Raw genomic sequence first — 21,711 nt, 5'->3', positions numbered from 1 at the left:
CGCAATGTTCCATTCGGCAAATATTGAAAAATTGCCATTGAACTTCCAAAAAGTGTAAGAACTTACACCGCAACAGAAACAAAATAGACTGAAAAGAGCTAAAGAGTTGTTTCGCTTGGCCGAAAGCGGTGATCTGCCGAATTTGGTTTTCTCCGATGAGAAAACATTCGTTGTCCAGCAGTTTGTAAACAAACAAAATGATCGTGTTTACTTGCCAAAGAGGTCAGCTGAAAATGTGCAACTTCGGTTGGCCACCAGAACTCAAGCGCCGGCCATCATCATGGTGATGGTGCGGGCCGCCTTAACAGCCGATGGTCGCTCTCCGCTCGTAATAATCGACAGTGTCATCAGAATAAATGCCGAATATTATCGCGAAAATATTCTGGAGGGTGTATTAAAGTCTTGGACACGCAAATATTTAGGCGGCAGACCTTGGACATATCAACAGGACTCAGCACCATCGTACTCAGCACGCCCACCCAAGAATGGTTACAACAGGAGATTCCTCGTTTCATTTCCAGCGCACAATGGGCACCAAAATCTCCAGATACCAATCCCTTGAAATCTTCGGATACTAATCCGCCTGGAGTATTGTGGAAAGCAAGTTTTGCACTAAAAAATACCAAAGTGTTGATCACCTCAAAAAAGCGTTTCGGCGGGAATGGGCCAAAATACCGCAGAGCAACATTTGGGCAGCGTGTGACGGTTTCATTGTCCGTTTGAAGGCCGCAATTCATGCCAAAGGTGATCGATTCGAACAAATTTAAACTTATTCGAAAAGTTGATGCTATTTCCGACAGTTTTGCTTTCATTCAGTAAAATTTAAAAAAAAAAAAGTATAAATTATAGCGTAAAACTTTGTTGCAGATTTTTTTATGTCACCCTGTATATGACATATTAGAACAAATTGAATAGATTTTTTTCATATTCAACCGAATTTTACCATTGGTAAAACTAGGTCCGGTATATCTATTGCTACAATAAATATTTTTAATATATTCCGTATCGAAGTCAAGTGGAAATTTTGCAAAACAGACAAGTATATAAAATGTCGCCATTATAAATGGCTTTCTAACAGTTTTGTAACACGCTTCGAATTGTGCGGATTGTCAGGCAACAAAAACAAACACCAACCAAAATAAAATAGCAACAATGTATTTTAAAAACTTTTTTGTAAACATTTTTATTTTATTCGGCTTGGTGATAGCGTGGAGTACTGTGGCGAACGGTGCCTTTCGTAAGTGAGATGAAAAAAAAAACCAAGCGGAATTGTGAAAATTAAAGGATATAGAAAAACGGGTTCCCCATTGGAACGGTACTCATCCGCACACAAAAACCGATATAAAAGTAATAAGACATGTGCCATACAAAATATTTGCTTCAAGTTCCGATAAAAATATATAAATTATAACCAATCTTAAAATAAGGATAATGATCCAGCGTCCTGGAAAAATAGTGTTTGTATCCGAAAACTGGAAGGATATGAGATGAAGAGTCGTAAAAACTAAGCCCATGAGTCGTCTTGGAGTAGCTGAAATTTAAACTGCAATTTAGACCTTTTAATTGGACTCAAAGGAGTTAATATCGACAGCTACAAAGGAGTCCTTTAGACATGGAATAGCTGAAAGAAAATTCTTATAAGCCAGACCAATGAATTGCTATAAACGGCCTGAAAGGAAATATTTATAGACATTATCAGGTCCTTTTTTGAAGCTAATCGAAAGTCTTAATATTTTTCCAAATTTAGGGCCAGAAGTGAGTCCAACCCGACCATTTCTGTACCTAAAATCTAATCTCTATACTCATTTTAAACAGATAATGAAGAGTCTGTCATCGACGAAGCTTTAAAGGAATCCGCATAAAAATGCAGAAATAGATTTTCGGCCTTAATCTGTTCATTATAGATTATTGAGTAGCATCAAAAATCCAGCCCTCGAGATCGGAAGATTAAAAGGATTCGAACCATTCTGGTCCTCAATAAAAGCGTTTTTCTAGACTTATGTATAGAACCCCTCCTTTTCAGCTTTAAACACTCTTCAGCTCTTTTTAAGAGCAGAGGATACTTGCTTCTGGACTTCAGTAAATTTTGCATTCTAGTTGTTCATAAATATGTCCGTTCAGTCGGCTATAGATTTTGTTTATTTTTTTAAGAAGGAAACTGTCTTCGGCACTCTTTAGGTGAACTCCCTTAAGCTCATCATTCTAGACCCACTCAGCTAGTTTACGGAGGCTACCACGGCTCGCCTATGGAGATTCCATTTCAGCTGGCCTATAAAGAAAACTATATTTAGCTCGTCTAGAGAAGAGACTCTAGAGAGAAGACTCCCTTCAAGTAGAGGATACTGCCTTTATCGCTCCTGAAAATCAGGTTGCCAACAGCTCTTATAGAATGGACCCTGCCCTCAGCACGTCTAGTGTGGAATCTCCTTTCAATACGTCCCCAAAGGAGACTCAATTTAGCTCATCCCAAGAGGAGACTTTCTTCAGGTAGAGGAGACTGCCTTCATCGTTTCTGAAGAACAGGCTGCCTTCAGCTCTTCTAGAGATTCCATTCAGCTCGTCTCAAAATTAGACTCATCTACAGTGGAATCTCCCTTCAGCACGTCTCGAAAGGAGAATCCCTTCAGCTCGTCTCAAAAGCTCATCTAGAGAGAAGACCACCTTCAGGTAGAGGATACTGTCTTCATCGCTTCTAGAGACTGAACAGACTGCCCCCGGGTCCTCTAGAGTGGAGACACCCTTCAGCTCGTCTCGAAAGGACTGCCTTCATCGCTCTTGAAGTTGACTGCCCTCAGCTTCTCTAGAGGGGGGACTCCCTTCAGCTCGTCTAGAGTGGAATCTCACTTCGGCTCGTCTCGAAAAAATACTCTCTTCAGGTCTTCTAGAATGGAAACTAACTTCAGCTCGTCTAGAGTGGAATCTCTCTTCAGCCCGTCTCGAAAGGAGAGTCCCCTCAGCTCGTGTAGGCACAAGACATCCTTCAAGTAGAGGAGACTGCCTAAATCGCTTCTGAAGACTGAACAGACTGCCTCCGGCTCCTCTAGAGTGGAGACACCCTTCAGCTCGTCTCGAAAGGAGACTTTCTTCAGGTCTTCCAGAATGGATTATTACTATTAAGACTTCCTTCAGCTCGTCTCGTAGACTCTCTTCAGTTCGACTATGAAAACTTCCTTCAAACCGTTTATGAAGACTCGCTTTAGCTTGTCTTTTAAATCAGCTCGTCTATGAAGACTTTCTTTAGCTCATCTCTGGAGACTTCCATCAGCTCGTCTATACAGACTCCCTTCAACACGTCTATAGAGTCTTCCTATAATTCATCTATTGAGACTCCTCTCTACTTATCTATGAAGATTTGCTTTCACATCGTCTATGGAGACTCCCTTCAGCAGGACTATGGAGACACAGCTCTCCTATATGAAGATAATGAACCGTAAATCTTATTAATTTGTTTTCACGCGGATTTAACCCTAATTAATACTTAATATTTATATTTAAAAATTTTCACTTAATAAATTTCTATTTTCTAACTGTTTCAGCGGATGATCCAAAGCCCTGCAAATATGGCGATGAACAATGTATTGGAAAAGTTATTGGACTTATTGCAAGGGAGAAATATGGTGGTATGTTTTACTAAATAATAAGGTTCTCAAAATGAGGAGTATTAAGATCAATATATACTCCAAACAAATTCGGCTTCAAATTACCTTAACCACTTTCCTCAAACTAAATTATTATCCTGATCTTTACCTGAACTCCTAGCATAATAAGTCCTTAGGAGGTATTGATTTTTCCATAACCATTTTCTATTTTTTTTTTTTTTTTTTTGTACTCCCAGGTGATGACAGCCTGAATTTAAGTGCCATGGATCCCATACCTGTCAAAAAGTTCCACATCAAACAGGGTAGTGATAGTCCAGTCAACATTGATTTGTTATTTACCAACAACGTGGGGATTGGACTTAAAACGGCAACATTGTTAAAAACGAAGTGCGTATAATTATTTTTTTTGGTTTTCTGATAACTTCGTTTGATTTTTTTTTTACTTTCAGAGGCTTCGGCAAAGATTTGGCAACAAAACATGAAGTTATATTCAAAACTGATAAACTGGCCTTAGTGGGAGACTATAAGATATCCGGCAAGGTGTTGGTACTTCCCATACACGGTTCGGGTAAAAGCAATGTAACACTGGGTAGGTAACGATTTTTCCAATACATATGTAATTATTTCCTAATCCTTGTTTTGTCTTCCAGTCGAACCCAAAATAACTATCAGTTGGATGGGCACACCAAATGTAAAGGATGGTGGTGCTACCCACATGAAATTGGATAAATTCACCGTTGATTTGGAACCAAAGAATGTCATTTTCAATTTTGAGAATCTATTCAACGATAAGTTTCTCAGCGATAATATGAATAAATTCTTAACTGACAGTTGGAAGGAAACCTATCCCGAAATCCATACCGCATTGACAAAGGGCTTGGCTCCGATTGCCCGCAATGTTATTCAGGGTGTTTTTGATAAACATCCCTATGAGAAATTGTTTTTAGAATAAATTTGTTTATAGAAAATTGTACGTAGAATATATTGAAAAGAATATGTGGTATAATAAATTTTTATTTCCGACAATTTTTAAAAGATGAATCATGCTACAGGATGCATTAAATACGTCTAGGCTTTTCGAGAACAAGGCATAAGGTTTAAAATATTCTACACCTGTTACAACTTTTCTATCTACAGAAACCCGGCTGAAGATCTTCTTTCTATCAAGAACCTGTTGAATGTGTTCTAACCGAAAAATACATATTGAAAGCCCTTTAAATAAGGCCTTCAAAAGATATTCTACAGAATGAAGACTATCAAAATGGCCCTTACACAAAAGGGACCTCCAAAAGGGTTTCTATAGACGGAAGTCCTCAAAGGGTCCTGGAAAACTGAAGGACTCCATAGGTCCTCTATAGAATGCCTTTAAAGATTCTTGGAAAAACAGAACGCCTCCAAAAGCCTTTTATAAAAAGAGGGCCTTCAATAGACCCTTCAACAGGTCTCCTGCAAATAGAAGACCTTCAAAGGGTATTCTATTGACAGAAAATCTTCCAAAGGCCTTCTATAAACAGAAGAACTTCAAGAGGTGTTCTATAGGAAGAAAAGAGTAAAATGCTTTCTTCAAAATAGGTTCTATTGACAGAAAACCTTTAACCGGTCTTCTATGGACAGAAGACCTCTAAACTGTAAAGACAATGGAACTTTAAAAGTTCATCGATAGAATGAAAGCCTTCAAAGCCCTTCTATTGAACCCTTCATCTATAGCGAGAAAAGTTTAAATGAGTCTCCAATTGAGGAAGACCTTGGACAGCTGGTACCTAAAGAGGACTTCTCTCAATTTTTGAGTCCTCATGAGAATCATCTTTCTAATGAAGATCTTCTAAAGGTTTCATTCGTAGAAGACCGATGAAATGAAGTCCCTCAGAAGGTACGAGACTTCCCGTCTATGGAGGCTTCACAACTCGTCTATGGAAATTCCGCCTTTAACACGTCTATGAGGACCCCACCTTCAACTCGCCTGCGTAGACTCCAACAATGGAAACTCTGCCTGCGGAGAGTATGTTCCTCATCTATGAAGACTCCCTTTCCAACTCGCTATGTCAATGGAGACTTCGCTCCAGCTCAACTATGGAGACTTCACTCCAGCTTGTCTATGAAGACTGCGCTCTAGCTTGTCTATGAAGACTGCGCTCTAGCTTGTCTATGAAGACTGCGCTCTAGCTTGTCTATGAAGAGTGCGGTCTAGCTCTTCTATGAAGACTACGCTCTAGCTCGTCTATGAAGACTGCGCTCCAGCTCGTCTATGGAGACTGCGCTCCAGCTCGTCTATGGAGACTGCGCTCCAGCTCGTCTATGGAGACTGCGCTCCAGCTCGTCTATGGAGACTGCGCTCCAGCTCGTCTATGGAGACTGCGCTCCAGCTCGTCTATGGAGACTGCGCTCCAGCTCGTCTATGGAGACTGTGCTCCAGCTCGTCTATGGAGAATGCCCTCCAGCTTGTCTATGGAGACTGTGCTCCAGCTCAATTATGGATACTCCTTCAACTCGTCTATGTAGACTTCGCTCCAGTTTTATTATGGACACTGCTTCAACTCGTCTTTGGAGAAGTATGAAAGCTCCCCCCACCATCTTGTCTTGTCTATGAAATCTCCCCCTGAAAAGATTGACTCCTAATTTAGTCTCAAGGGTGCAATTAATAAACTAAAGAAAATAAAAATTGTGTAGCTTGTTCCGAGGTTTAAAAGGGTCTGATTTTACTTAGTTATCTTTACTAGAAATATTTATAGATTACAGCTCTATCTGTCTCCAAAAAAACAAACAGTTTGTCCATATAAAGAAGATCTCTGAAAGGTCTTCCTCTGAGATCTTTTTGAAGGTATTTTGTACAGTTAACACCGTTCTTACGGAAGCCCAATTATAGATATTATATTCTGAAATGTGTCCCCTCCAAATATAATATCTACAAATATTTTCTAATCTTATCTACCTATTCCGACTTACATAAGATCTGAGAATAGGTCTATGAATAACGAAACTTTGTTAAGGTGAGATGCGTAAATGTGCAATTTCTGCCCTAGAATTGTAACCGAATCTCGGGTGTAGGATAAAAAATATACTTGCCAGTGTTGGAAATAAAAGGAGGCCCCAATACGGACCTCAAAATTTTCCTATCTTCGCGGCAGGACAAACCTAGAATTAATCTCAGTTTTTAAGTATAAATTTCAAAGATTTCGGACCTTTCATCTAAGTGGAAGTTTACATGAAAGGTAATAAGAAAAAATTTGGTGCGTGCATGCCATACATAGTTGGCATTGCTTTCCTCACTTTGGGACTTCAGTAAACCAGCATCAGATGTAAACCAGGTCCCTAGTATAAGGGTATTTATTTTGGCATAATCAGTGTTGTGGCCAACCGAATAACCAGTTTATTTAATCAATATCATTACGTATCTTAAATCCCTAACACTAGTCTACTGTTTTCTTAAATTACAAATACTGAGTGAGATGAAAAAAACTGCAACCAACTTCAGACTGCTGTCATTTCTAAGCCACTCGTCCAGCAGCTGTAAAAATACTCCAGTGAAAGCTCATTATATTGTTTACAAGCGTACAAAAGCGTTGTGGTGAAAATTTTCTAGAAAAAAGTTATTCGTGATAGTGTATTTTCTTTATATTTGGCTGGAAAACCACAAGTGGCTATCGTTAGAGCATTCGAAAAGTAATGAAACGACTTGATCGAAACCCGCGTCTCAGTGGCCGAGAAATGGCTTGTGAGCTGCACATATCGCAATGTTCCATTCGGCAAATATTGAAAAATTGCCATTGAACTTCCAAAAAGTGTAAGAACTTACACCGCAACAGAAAGAAAATAGACTGAAAAGAGCTAAAGAGTTGTTTCGCTTGGCCGAAAGCGGTGATCTGCCGAATTTGGTTTTCTCCGATGAGAAAACATTCGTTGTCCAGCAGTTTGTAAACAAACAAAATGATCGTGTTTACTTGCCAAAGAGGTCAGCTGAAAATGTGCAACTTCGGTTGGCCACCAGAACTCAAGCGCCGGCCATCATCATGGTGATGGTGCGGGCCGCCTTAACAGCCGATGGTCGCTCTCCGCTCGTAATAATCGACAGTGTCATCAGAATAAATGCCGAATACTATCGCGAAAATATTCTGGAGGGTGTATTAAAGTCTTGGACACGCAAATATTTAGGCGGCAGACATTGGACATATCAACAGGACTCAGCACCATCGTACTCAGCACGCCCACCCAAGAATGGTTACAACAGGAGATTCCTCGTTTCATTTCCAGCGCACAATGGGCACCAAAATCTCCAGATACCAATCCCTTGAAATCTTCGGATACTAATCCGCCTGGAGTATTGTGGAAAGCAAGTTTTGCACTAAAAAATACCAAAGTGTTGATCACCTCAAAAAAGCGTTTCGGCGGGAATGGGCCAAAATACCGCAGAGCAACATTTGGGCAGCGTGTGACGGTTTCATTGTCCGTTTGAAGGCCGCAATTCATGCCAAAGGTGATCGATTCGAACAAATTTAAACTTATTCGAAAAGTTGATGCTATTTCCGACAGTTTTGCTTTCATTCAGTAAAATTTAAAAAAAAAAAGTATAAATTATAGCGTAAAACTTTGTTGCAGATTTTTTTATGTCACCCTGTATATGACATATTAGACCAAATTGAATAGATTTTTTTCATATTCAACCGAATTTTACCATTGGTAAAACTAGGTCCGGTATATCTATTGCTACAATAAATATTTTTAATATATTCCGTATCGAAGTCATATCATGCACTATACAGCGAAGTTATTTGGTTCAAAGTTGGTATTATCTACTTCAGATTAATTCCCAATATAAACTTTTTTGTTACGGGAGCTCTACTAAATACGCATAGTGGTGTCGGTCCCGCCCGGCTTTTGACCTTTCCTTACTGGTTTTCAATTATTAGATTTTCCCAGCGCCTCAACCGCACTCAAAATAATGTGCCATCACAATTAGTTATTTGTTAGTTGAACAAAATTGGTCTCAAAGAATATCCATCTTTGTAAAACATTGTCCATCCCTAAATCAAAGGCCGGCAATGTTTCTATTCATATTTTGCTGACATCAGTGATGCCAACATTTTGAGAGCTAAAAGCGTAATTAAAAACCAGAAAAGCGTAAATGGCGTAAAAATTTTCCTTAAAAAAGCGTAAAAAGCGCTATGTATTTTTTTCTAACCAAAATTGTCAATAAAACCCTTTTTTTAAACTAAATACTGTTTTATTCAAAAATTTAGATCGTATCTTATATAAACATTTCATTAAACAAACGTTGTTTTTATAAAAACAACAATAAAGAGATAAAGCCTGACCATTTTGCAACAACAAAATAAACATTTCATGTATATAAGCGCATACATATTTTTAAACAAGTAAAAAAGCAGTAAGTTCGGCCGGGCCGAACTTTGAATACCCTCCACCATTTAAAACGAATTAGGAAATTTACAAAAAAAAAAATCCATTAAAAATTCTGTTAAAATCTACAAAAATACCCAATATCGGAAGATGCCGATATATTGAGGATATACGATATTGTGGACCTTACCGACAATTCTATTTCAGGGGGTAAAGTACTCACAAAGAACTCCTTGTGTAGAATTGCAGACAATTCCATTGAAAAATGTGTCTTAAATCAACAACAACATATATAAATATTTCATGTATATAAGTGCATACATATTTTTAAAAAAAATATGATATATTAGGAACATTTTACATGTGGTTAAAACTTGCAGACATACACATTTTTAGAAACAATTATGTTCCATAGCTTCAAATTCAGTTTAAGTTTTGTAAACTCGTACAAGAAAGCAGCCATGTATAAACTTACGTTTTTTTCTCGTTCATTTCACTTTTCCTTCAATTGGTTTATAATACACAAAATTCTTCATTTTATTATGGTTTATTAAGAAAGAGTAAACAAAATAACTTCAATGACAGGAATGACACGTAAAGAATTTGTAAAGAACTTGCGACAAGTAGATGTCATACTATCAAAATATTCGAATGTATAAACATTGTTATGTTTAAAAATCTAAAACGCGCTAAAATCACCAACAGAAAAGATGAAAAGCGTACGTACAGTGCTTTTTTTTCGTTTCGCGCTATGCCCACTATTTTGGCGTTTTAGGGGGTCTAAAAAGCACCATAAATAGCGCGAAAAGCACTAAGTTTGCATCGCTGGCTGACATTATATTATTTTTAAATATTTCTTCCACTAACTAATTGTATTCCCTTGATTGCATTTATTTTTTTTTCAAAACATTTACTCAATTATCGACGATTGATTTGTAAACCAGTGTAATGATTGAAACGTGCATTCTAATGGGCTCTAATTCTCCAATGACGAAGGTATCACATATATAAGGAACGCCTGCTCAAGTCCGCTTCAATAGTCGAACAAACTTAATCTTTATCAGAACATCTAATTAGCATCGCGCAGTAAAATGCCAATCAAAGTGGTTATATTATTAGTTGCAGTGGCGATTGGTGGCGTAATTGGTGATTTTCGTAAGTGTAACGCGGCGGAGAAAAAATGGAAAAATCCAAACAATTAAAGGATTACAATTATACTCCTAAAATGAACGCATATATGTATCTGAGTAGGACGAAAGTATGTCGGTGTCCGTGATGTTAGTGTTTTGAATTAAACCACAAAAAAGATCTGAAGGATTAAAGGACACTTTCCAAATATTGTAAAGTCTGAAGTGTAAACAATTAAAATAGTATCAGTCGGTTTTTCCGACAGGTGTATACCCCCCGACTTGAGTTATGATTATTCAAATTGTTGACTCTTTATGGGGGAGGTTCCCAAGCAGTTGGCCAATATTGAGCAATTCGTATCTGACCTAAGACTGATATAAATATTACATCCTGCCAGATTTGGACTATATCGGCTACTTTATATACTTGATATGAGATATGTGCAGATTTTTGGAAAATGTAGAAATATGTGTGAGGTAGCGGAAATAGCGGAACGAAATATTCCACTTCATCTAATACAGATTAAAAAATATTGGTATGAGCAAAATTTGAAGGACATCGACATCCAATTTTATGCGAAACCATAAATTCCGATAAATTACATATTCTTATCAGATTTCTGGTTAAGAGAAATATTTAGATATAACAAGTTGTAAAGAATCGCCGACTTTTTTCGCAATTTATGACTGATATAAGTATTGGAAATTTTAATCCTTTGTGGGTGAGATACCAGAAGGGTTTGGATGTGGATGGATGGATTTGGATGTTTATCTCTTTGAGCGTTTTGTTTTTCAAAATCTTGAATCCTATGTGGGGGAGGTACCAGAAGAAATTGTGCGATCTTTACCATCTTTATAACAGATCTTGTGTTGATGGAAATATTGAGATGTGCTAAGACTGAATGAAAATGGATGTTAATTTCGTGATTTTTGAGCTTCATGGATATTCAAAATTTTGACCCGTTGTGGAGGAGGTACCAGAAGGAGTAGACCGATGTATTTCATCTGCACACCAGACCTTGGCTTGATTATAATATTGTGATGTGTGTAATTTGAAGAGAATCGGATGTTTATTTCGGATTTTATATTTGTTTTGGTTATTCAAAATGTTAACCCTTTGTGGGGGAGGTATCAGGAGAAAATATGAGATCTCTACCATCTTTATAAAAAATCTTGTGTTGATGGAAATATTGAGATGTGTCAAGTCTGAATGGAATCGGATGTTAATTTCGCGTTTTATGAGCTTCATAAATATTCTAAATTTTGACCCGTTGTGGGGGAGGTACCAGAAGGAGTAGACTGATATATTACACCTGCACACCAGACCTTGGATTAATATTGTGATGTGTGCAATTTGAAGATAACCGGATGCTTATTTCGGATTTTATAATCGTTTTGGTTATTCAAAATTTTAACCCTTTGTGGGGGAGGTATCAAAAGAAGATATGCGATCTCTACCATCTTTATAAAAAATCTTGTGTTGCTAGAAATATTGAGATGTGCCAAGTCTGAATGGAAACGGATGTTAATTTCGCGTTTTACGAGCTTCATAAATATTAGGAATTTTTGACCCTTTGTGGGGGAGGTACTAGAAGGAGTAGACCGATATATTTCGTCTTCACGTCAGACATTGGGTTAATACAAATATTGTGATGTCTGTAATTTGAAGACAATCGGACACTTACATCACATTTTATAAGACTTATAATTATTCAAAATTTGGTACTTGATGGAGTGAACCGATATTGTCCATTTTCGCACTTGACCTAGGTATTAGGCAAATATTAGGATTTGCAAAGTTGGAACAAAATCGGATCATCCTTTCTTTTGTGTGCAGTAAATTATTATTTTTTTTTTTTTTTGAAAATATTGATATTTTGTGGGGGAGTTACCAGAAGGAGTTAACCGATATTGTCCATCTCCGAGCTCGATCTAAGTTTTATAATAATGTTATAATGTACCAAGTTTGGACCCAAATGGATACTCCAACATCGGACATCGCTAGATCGACTTCAAATTTCCAGAAACGGATTTGGTCAAAAGGGACCTAGGTGCTAAAACCGTTATTTCGATGAGGCACTTTTTGGCCGATCAAATGATATATACTCTCTCTAGCCATATGACTGAGGGTATAAACAAACTACAATTTGTTAAGCCATTATGGTGATACTTTCAAGGTTTCCTCCTGTAGTATTGCAAGCATATTCTCCAAACATTATCGAGAAGATACTGTTTCAATATTCCGTTTTTTTTTCAAATTCTAGAATCGAAAAATCGTTCAAAAACTATCCTCTGTCCTGTTGTCATCAGCAGACTCCACAACATATTCCATATACTCCACAAAATTAGAATCTTGACTTTTACCTCAAATGTTTTCGGTAGCCTTCAGGTTTCTATTTTGGTATAAAACAAATTGCTTTTTAGGCTTTTTATATAATTTAATTTTATACATTTTTCATTTAAACTATTTCAGCAATTTGGAGATTCGTTTATTTCACTTTCAACAAATGCTTTTTACAGCCGCTAAAATTGTATGCTTCAGAACAGTTAACGAAATGAAGATAAGAAGAAGCTGAGTTTATCGGCTGTCATTGCTTATGCTTCTTCCTACTGGGAGAAAAATAAAGCATGTAGACAAAGTGTTGATAATGTCTCATAAATACTAGACTAGCCTTCCTACAAGGTACTCACAGGTTACTATATACAATATAAAAGATTATTGTAACAAAAATAACTGCTCTAGATGTCCCTACCATACGTTTCAGAAGTCCAATCTCTTAGCCAATTATTCTCTGTATTCTTGCGATTAAAACCCCTGCATTGCCTTTAATTTACTTAATGCGGGTTGCACAATTTTTTCTTTAGATATCGTTAAGTTATCCATTATTTCCCCTCTATGACTAGCTTCAAACTAAAATCTACTTGGAGTATATTCCACCAATTAAAACATTTCTTATTGATACAGGTGTCAATTACTTGCCCGTGTTCTCAATAGAGAGATCGTTCATTTGAAAGTATAATTTTTTGTTACACTTCACCGGCAGATATCTAGCGGCAAGACGTTTAACCTCAACAAAGCACTGCTGTTTTGCAACCATTTAGATTTATATTTCCATTGTTTGTCATCATTAAATTAACTAATCAATTATTTGTAACATAACAACTTCAACGACGTTACATACCACGTTTTTTTAATGATTTCCGATTTTAGATTGACTACTGCAGGTTGCTTCGGGACAATTGTAGATGAAAGTAAACAATGAAAATATAAATAAAATTGTTTGTTTTAAACATTGTATTGGAAGAAAATGAATGAATTGAGTACTAAACAAACATTATTTAAAAAATTAATTGTTTAAATGTGTAATATTAGAAATACTGATTACTAAGGTTTTAGAATTGTTTGGGCATGAATAACTATGATTGTATTGCATCGCTATCCGGAAGTAATTAATAAATATAAATACGTTAAGGGAAGACATTTTACTCTGTCTCTTTAAAATATGTAATCGCAATGAAAAGACGATACTTAAACTTTTCGATAATTTATTTCAACAAAAACCTTTCGATATTTCGTTTTAGTCCCACCACTTAAAATTCGATTTTTATACCCTCTCTAGCCATATGGCTGAGAGGAGAAGAAAAAAAATAATCCGATTTTGCTCCAAATTTGTAAATTCTAATATTTGCATCAGTGCTGGGTCAAGTGCGAAAATGAAACAATATCGGTCAACTTCATCAAGAACCTCCCCCACCACTTAAAATTCGATTTTTATACCCTCAGGCATATGGCTAGTGCCTCATCGAAATAACGGTTTTAGACCCTAGGTCTCTTTGGACCAAATCCGTTTAAGGACATTTGGAGTCGATCTAGCGATGTCCGACCGATCGACCGTCCGTCCGTCTGGCTGATACGCACGATAACTCTCGAAGGGAGTATCCAATTTGCTTTCGTAATATTATTCGAGATGAATTTTCAAAAAATATATTTTCTGCACAGAACGAGTAACGTCGATCCGATTTTGCTCCATCTTTGCGAATCCTAATATTTGCATCAGAGCTATGTCAGGTGCGAAAATAAACAATATCGGTCCACTCCATTAAATACCTCCCCCACAATGGGTCAACATTTTGAATAATTACAACTCTTATAAAATGTGATGTAGGAGTCCGATTGTCTTCAAATCTCACACATCCCAATAATTTTATTAACCCAAGGTCTGGTGTGAAGATGGAATATATCAATCCACTTCTTCGGGTACCTCCTCTTAAGGGTCAAAATTTTGAATATCCATAAAGATCATAAACCGAGAAATTAACATCCGGTTCCATTCAGACTTGGCACATCTCAATATTTCCACAAACACAAGATCTGTTATAAAGACGGAGGGGTCCGATCTCCTCCATCTTTATAACAGATCTCCTTTTGGTACCTTCCCCACAAAGGGTCAAAGTTTTAAATAACCAAAACTATCATAAAATCGGAAATGAGCATCCGGTTCTTTTCATATTTCACACATACCATTATTTGTACTAACACAAGATCTGCTGTGAAAATGGGATATATTGGTCCTCTCCTTCTGGTACCTCCCCCAAAATAGGTTTCAATATTTTGATAAACAAAACGCTCAAAGAAAGAGAAATACGAATCCAAATCTCTTCAAGTTTCACACATACAAATATTTTTGCTAAGACAATATTTGACAAGATGATACATATCGCGAACCCCTTCTGAACCCCTTATCCACAAATTGTTACAATTTCAATACTTTTATCTGTAAACTCTAGCGAAACAAGTCAGCATTTCTCTCAACCAGAAATCTGAAATGAATATGGAATTTATGATTTCGCAAAAAAGTCGGATATATATCTCCGATTTTCTTATAATTTTGCCCATACCAATATTTTTATCTGTATTAGATGAAGTATGAAAATGGAATATATCTGGTGCTTGAGGCACATTTTAACGTTTCTAAAATTATCACATATTTCATACAAAATGAAAGAAGTAACCAATATAGACCAAAACTGACACATCGCAGTATTTATATCATATTTTTGATGTTTAGTTTTGTCAAACCCAGGTTAACATCGTCTTGATGGTATGTACTATAAAAGTAGTAGGACATCAAAACATCATTGTATATTATTTGGCTCGTTTGAAACTGAAACTCGACAAAAAATCTATGACCTCAAAATCAATTACGAATACTCAACTCTACAAGTGCTTTTTTAAAACTTTTTTTTCCAGCTGATGATCCGAAACCCTGCAAACATGGCGATGTTGAGTGTATTGGAAAGCTATTTAACTACTTTATGATTGAAAAACACAGTGGTATGTTCTTAATGCAATTTACTGATAAAAATAAATCTCAATAACATTAAATACTTTTCCTCCCCTTTAGGCGATACAAATTACGATTTAAAGTCTATCGATCCTCTCTTTCTCGAAACATTGGTAGTGGCGCGAGGTGCCGAAAGTCCAGTTAATATTAGATGCTCAATGAATGGTTCTGAGGTCCTGGGGATAAAAACTTTAAGATTTGAGAAAAAGAAGTAAGACAGGATTTCAATTTCATTTGATTTCATTTTTGTTTTTTTTTTTATTAAAATTATCCTTTGGTATTTTTAAGGGGCTTTGGCAAGGAGATTGCCGGTAAACATGAAATTTCAGGCCAAGCCCAGTATCTGTCACTGGTCGGCGACTATGTCATAACGGGTAGTGTTTTGATTTTACCCATAAAAGGCGAGGGTAAAGCAAATATTACCATGCGTAAGTTAATGGGTTTCTCTAAAATATGTTCCTTCAAATATCGTATCTAATTTAATTTTAGACGAACCCAAATATCGCATTGGCTGGACCGGATCACCATATGAAAAAGACGGAGCCACTTATATGAGAGTCAAAAATTTCTATATCGATTTGTATCCCAAGAGTATTACGTTCAATTTCGAAAACCTCTACAACAACAAGGAATTAAGCGATAACATGAACAAATTCTTGACCAAGAACTGGAGCGAAATCTATCCGGAGCTAGCCGAACCTCTGACACGTGGTGTCAGTTTTGTTGCCAACCAAGTTGTCGATCGTTTCTTTGCCAAATATCCGTATGAGAAATATTTTACAAATTAAATTGTAAATGAATTTTATGAAATTAAATGAAAATAGTCAATAAATAATCGAGGCAGAATGGCCGTAAATGCAGGCTCAAATACGTGTGGATGAGATAATTGTCTTACAGAATGAAAATAGGTCACAAGTACTCAGTCAAATATGGAAGGCTCATGAAAGCAAAATTTCAGAAATTTGTGAAGGCCCCCACTGGGCACTGTTGCATAAGATCCTTCCGAAGGCAAAAACGCGAAATTGATGTCAGGCTGTGGCAAAAATTCCAGAAGTCTAATCGATTTTGAGATCTACTTCAAATTATACATTGCCAAAACTTCAGAATCTGAAATAATCTGAAATGAAAATCGATTCTGGTTTAAAAAGTCAAAACGATTTTTATCTAATTTGGTACAATCGATCGAGAAGTCATTTTTCTGCTCAGGGCGAATGTACAAAACTCGATTTCACTCTTCCTACTATAGACTGGCCTTGGCTACTGCATATCCCTGTAGGAAATATGAAAAAGTAATCACTATTGACTTACTATTGACTTTCTCACTAGTTGTATTGACCAAAGGTAGATCAACAATTATTTGTTATACCCTCAGCCATATGCCTCATCGAAATAATGGTTTTCGACCTTAGGTCTCTTTGGGCCAAATCTGTTTCGGGACATTTGGAGTTGATCTAGCGATGTCAATCCGTTTGTCTGTCTGGCTGACTGGTGTGCAGCCAGAGTATCTCATTTGGCCAAACTTTGTACATCGTAATATTATTATCACACTTAGATCGAGTTTGGAGATGGGCAATATCGGTCCACTCCTTCTGGTACCTCCCACACAAAAGGCCGGAATTCAAAAAAAAAAAATTACTGCACAGAAAGTGAAAGGATAATGCAATTTTGCTCCCACTTTGCAAATCCTAATATTTGCATCAGTGCTAGGTCAGGTGCGAAAATGAACAATATCTGTCCACTCCATCAAGTACCTCCCCCACAAAGGGTCAAAATTTTGAATAATTATAGCTCTTATAAAATGTGATGTAAAAGGCCGATTGTCTTCAAATTACACACATCACATTATTTTTATTAACTCAAAGTCTGGTGTGAAGATGGAATATATCTGTCCACTTCTTCTGGTACCTCCCCCTAAAAGGGTCAAATTTTTGAATATTCATAAAACTCATAAAACAAGAAATCAACATCCGATTCCATTCAAACTTGGTTCATTTCAATAGTTCCATCCACATAAGATCTGTTATAAAGATACTAGAGTTGGGACCATTCCTTCTGGTACCTCCCTCACAAAGGGTCAAAATTTTGAATAACCACAACAATCATAAAATCTGTAATAATCATCCGATACTCTTCAAATTTCACACATGTCATTATATCTACTAACACAAGATCTGCTATGAAGATGGGATATACCGGTCTACTCCTTCTGGTACCTCACCCACAAAGGGTCAAACTTTAGAATATCCATGAAGTTCATAAAACGCGAAATTAACATCCGATGCCATTCAGACTTGGTACATCTCAATATTTCTATCAACAAAAGATCTGTTGTAAAGATGGTAGAGATCGGACCATTTTTTCTTGTATCTCCCCCAAGATTTTGAAAAACAAAACGCTCAAAGAAGTGAAGCAAGCAGCGAACTCTCTTTAAATCTTACAGATTTTATTGTGATACATAGCACATTTTTACGAAAAACCTTCAAATTAGGTAAGGACGTAAATTACGTGCAACGTATATAGCTTTCTATGGGAAACCTATGTAATTTCCAATTTCGTGCTTATGTTAAGATTTCTTATGCATATCACTTGTCTATCTATTAGCACGCATTCATTTTCGAGTTAAACAATTAAATCTAAAATTTGACACCTATCACTGAGACACATGCGAGAAAATTAACTAGTTTTTGGGTATAAATACTTCTAACTATGTGGGAATTGTAGTTTATTTAAATTTCACATTATATGCAAATCGAAAAAAACGAAAAAAAAAATGACCAAATTATATGCGAATATTTGTGTTATAAGTGTTTTTATTGTCGGTATCCTGGGAGAATTTCGTAAGTGCTATAAAATGTCAAGAAAGGATACTTAACTCTCGATCATACTATACCTGAATTGAATGACATGTGGTTTAAACAAACTAATTTTCACATCCATAAAAATGTGTCCTCAACAAAGTAAACAGGATATTTCGAGGATGTGTTAGAATAAGAGCATAAAAAACGATCTACGCAGATTCTTTATTGCCGATCTGAATAACGCGATTTACGAAGACATTTGGATCGATAATAACAATAAACGTTTTCGTGGTGTTTTATTCTCAAAACCATTGCCTACTTTAAGGAGCTTTTCTACTCTTCTAACCAAAAAAAAAATACAGAGTGCCTCAAAACTAAAAATATTTTGTTAAAAAATACTTTCTTTGCAGCCAACGATCCCCAACCCTGCAAATTTGGCGATACTGAGTGTATCGGTAAATTTATCGAATATTTGATGAGTGAAAAATATGCTGGTATGTGCAGGAAACAATTTAGACTGAAATGAAGTCCATAAAATTATGTATTCCATTCCAGGTGATGATTCTTTAAATCTAAAACAAATCGATCCATTATTTTTGGAAAATGTTCGCATACATCAAGCAGCCGATAGTCCTGTAAATATTGATTTGAAATTAACCAATAATTCCGTACATGGCTGGAAAACGGCAAAGGTCGTGAAAGTCAAGTAAGTTGAACAAACAACGAAAAGGCACGATTAAACTGAATGAATCGACTGAACTAAAATAAAATAATGCCCTGTTCCAGAAGCTGCAAAAATCTACTAGTTTTGCAATTTGCTTTAATGTTATAAAGGGATAATCGTTTATCGTAGTAAGAACCTTAATATTCTTGCCGTTCTGGAACAGAGCATAAGAAAGTAGGTGAACAAAATAGTTCCTCGCTCAGTAAACTAGAGCTATGTTCCATTACCTCACAAAATGGCTGCACAGTTCAATGGAAAGATTTATTTACACTTTACCACTTTTCCATCCGCTCGGAATATGAAAGGAATTGGGCATATATTGTCCTTGTTTTAACTGGGATTTTTTTATACCCTCAGTCATATGGCTAGAGGGTATATATATAATTTGATACGGCCAAAATGTGCCTCATTGAAATAACGGTTTTAGACCCTAGGTCTCTTTGGACCAAATCCGTTTCAGGACATTTGGAGTCGATCCAGGGATGTCCGTCCGTCCGTCTGCCTGGCAGGTGCCCACGATAACTCCCGAAGGAAGCATCTGATTTGGCCCAAACTTGGAAAATCGTAATATTATTGTCAAACTTACATGGAGTTCGGAGATGGACAAAATCGGTCCACTCCTTCTGGTACCTCCTCCACGAAATTTTCAAAAAAAAAAAAAAATATTTTATTACACAGAAAGAGAAGGGGTAATCCAATTCTGCTCCTGCTTTGCAAATACTAATATTTGCGTCAGTGCTAGGGCCTTTGCGAAAATGAACAATATCGGTCCACTGCATCAAGTGCCTCTCCCACAAAGGGTCAAAATTGTGAATAATTATAACTCTTACAAAATGTGATCTAAGGGTCCGATTGTCTTCATATTACACACATCACAATATTTTTATAAACCCAAGCTCTGGTCCCGCTCCTTGTGGTACCTCCCCCACAAAGGGCCAAAATTTGGAATATTCATGAAGCTCATAAAACACGAAATTAACATCCGATTCCATTCAGACTTGGCACGTCTTAATTTTTTTCTATTAACACAAGATCTGTTATAAAGATAGTACATATCGCACCATTTCTTCTGGTACCTCTACCACATAGGTATAGGTACCGTTCAAAGAAAGCGAAATGAGCATCCAGCTCTCTTCAAATTTCATACATCCAAATATGTTTGCTGACGCAAGATCTGTATAGAAGATGATATATGTCTGCCAACCCCTTCTGGTAGCTCGCCCACAAAGGGTCACAATTTCCAATGCATTTATCTGTCATAACTTGGAAAAAACTGTTCAGCGATTCTTTACAACTTCCTATATCTAAATATTTCTCTTAACTAACTTCTTCGGAACCTCCCCCATATAGGGTCAACAGTTTGAACAATCATAACTCAAGGCTGATGTATACATCTGTCGGATAAACCGACTGATACTATTTTGTTTTTTTTTTTCTTACTTTGGGCGATTTACTTTCCTTTTTGGTTCTATCAAAACTGCCGAATATTTGATTATTGTTTAATAAAGAAAATAGTATTTAAATTAATAATTTGATGTAACGTAATTGTGCTATATTGCGCTAAAATAATAATAGTAAGAATAACAGTAACACCACTAATAATACTTCTAATTCACCCTTTCAGAGGTTTCGACAAAGATATGACCAAAAAGAATCAGCTGATATTCAAAATCGATTATTTAAGCTTAGTTGGCGATTATGTCATAGATGGGAAAATTCTAATATTACCCATTAAGGGTAGTGGACAAAGCAATATTACAATGGGTAATTGAGAACTCTAAATGAAAAAATGGGTTTTTAACAAAATTCTCCCTTATTTCCTTTTACAGTTGACGTCACTCTGCAAATGGATTTTGTGGGAACCCCCTTGGAAAAAGATGGTGAAACCTACATGACAATTAAGGATATGCAGCTGGATGCCGAACCCAAACATATGACCTATAAAGTGGAAAATCTCTTCAATGGCGATAAAACACTGGGAGACAATATGAATTTATTTCTCAATGAAAATTGGAACGATATTTATCAAGAAGTTCGGACATCGCTGGCCGAAGGTTTCAGTGCAATTTATGGCGATGTTATCAATGATGTTTTCAGCAAATATTCATATGAGAAATTTTTCACAGAATAGATAAAATCATTGCTTGTTTTAAATTTCATTAATATTTATCAGGGAATAAAAAATATATAAAAAGTGTTTGAAAAAATATTAGACACACGAATGAAGATTTTCTTGCTCTTTATTAATGGTGTATAGGCAGACGCCAAATAAAACAGGCTATTATGGAAATGTACGGTGGTAGGTATATTAAAATAATAAAAAAAAATATGCATATGTATTTTAAGGCCATAAATGTATATATAAATAAAAAATATCACTCATTGATAGGAAAAGTTATTGCAAGTTCTTGGATTTGGATGCTTATTTCGCTTTGTTTTTCAAAATCTTGAACCCTATGTGGGGAGTTACCAGAAGAAATGGGGCGATATCTACCATATTTATAACAGATCTTGTGTTGATAGAAATGTTAAGATGTACCAAGTCTGAGTGGAAACGAACGCTATTTTCTCGTTTTACGAGCTTCATGGATACTCAAAATTTTGACCCCTTGTGAGGGTGGTACCAGAAGAAGTGGCCCGATATATCCCAATTACACACCAGACCTAACCCAAAATATTGTGATGTGTGTAATTTGAAGAGAAGCGAATGCTTCTTTCGGATTTTATGATCGCTTTGGTTATTCAAAATTTTCACCCTTTGTGGGA

General features: G+C 36.4%; 2 protein-coding genes across 2 annotated transcripts; both read left to right on the top strand.

Annotated features, from left to right (window-relative positions):
• Positions 1 to 1,069: 1,069 nt before the first annotated feature.
• LOC131801522 (uncharacterized) lies at positions 1,070 to 16,241 on the top strand. The gene is made up of 10 exons (XM_059120280.1): positions 1,070 to 1,237; positions 3,537 to 3,620; positions 3,836 to 3,986; positions 4,049 to 4,188; positions 4,250 to 4,549; positions 10,029 to 10,106; positions 15,330 to 15,413; positions 15,484 to 15,634; positions 15,712 to 15,851; positions 15,913 to 16,241. The coding sequence occupies exons 1-10, from the start codon at positions 1,153 to 1,155 to the stop codon at positions 16,209 to 16,211; spliced, it is 1,512 nt and encodes a 503-aa protein (XP_058976263.1). The 5' UTR covers positions 1,070 to 1,152; the 3' UTR covers positions 16,212 to 16,241.
• A 1,918-nt stretch (positions 16,242 to 18,159) lies between these two features.
• Positions 18,160 to 21,142, top strand: LOC109613522 (protein takeout-like). The gene is made up of 5 exons (XM_020038450.2): positions 18,160 to 18,260; positions 18,632 to 18,715; positions 18,777 to 18,927; positions 20,570 to 20,709; positions 20,775 to 21,142. Exons 1-5 carry the CDS (start codon positions 18,194 to 18,196, stop codon positions 21,074 to 21,076), a joined length of 744 nt encoding a protein of 247 aa, XP_019894009.2. The 5' UTR covers positions 18,160 to 18,193; the 3' UTR covers positions 21,077 to 21,142.
• Positions 21,143 to 21,711: the final 569 nt, after the last annotated feature.

This window comes from Musca domestica, unplaced genomic scaffold (assembly GCF_030504385.1).
Source record: "Musca domestica strain aabys unplaced genomic scaffold, Musca_domestica.polishedcontigs.V.1.1 164, whole genome shotgun sequence".
NCBI lineage: Eukaryota > Metazoa > Arthropoda > Insecta > Diptera > Muscidae > Musca > Musca domestica.
The sequence above is the reverse complement of the archived record's forward strand: the minus strand, read 5'-3'. Positions and strand labels throughout refer to the sequence as shown.

Coding starts and splice junctions, on each gene's coding strand:
- LOC131801522 (XM_059120280.1), top strand. CDS start 1,153: ATGTATTTTAAAAACTTTTTTGTAAACATTTTTATTTTATTCGGCTTG. Junction 3,987..4,048: donor GCAACATTGTTAAAAACGAA/GTGCGTATAATT, acceptor TTTTACTTTCAG/AGGCTTCGGCAAAGATTTGG. Junction 4,189..4,249: donor TAAAAGCAATGTAACACTGG/GTAGGTAACGAT, acceptor TTTGTCTTCCAG/TCGAACCCAAAATAACTATC.
- LOC109613522 (XM_020038450.2), top strand. CDS start 18,194: ATGACCAAATTATATGCGAATATTTGTGTTATAAGTGTTTTTATTGTC. Junction 18,261..18,631: donor CGGTATCCTGGGAGAATTTC/GTAAGTGCTATA, acceptor CTTTCTTTGCAG/CCAACGATCCCCAACCCTGC. Junction 20,710..20,774: donor ACAAAGCAATATTACAATGG/GTAATTGAGAAC, acceptor TTCCTTTTACAG/TTGACGTCACTCTGCAAATG.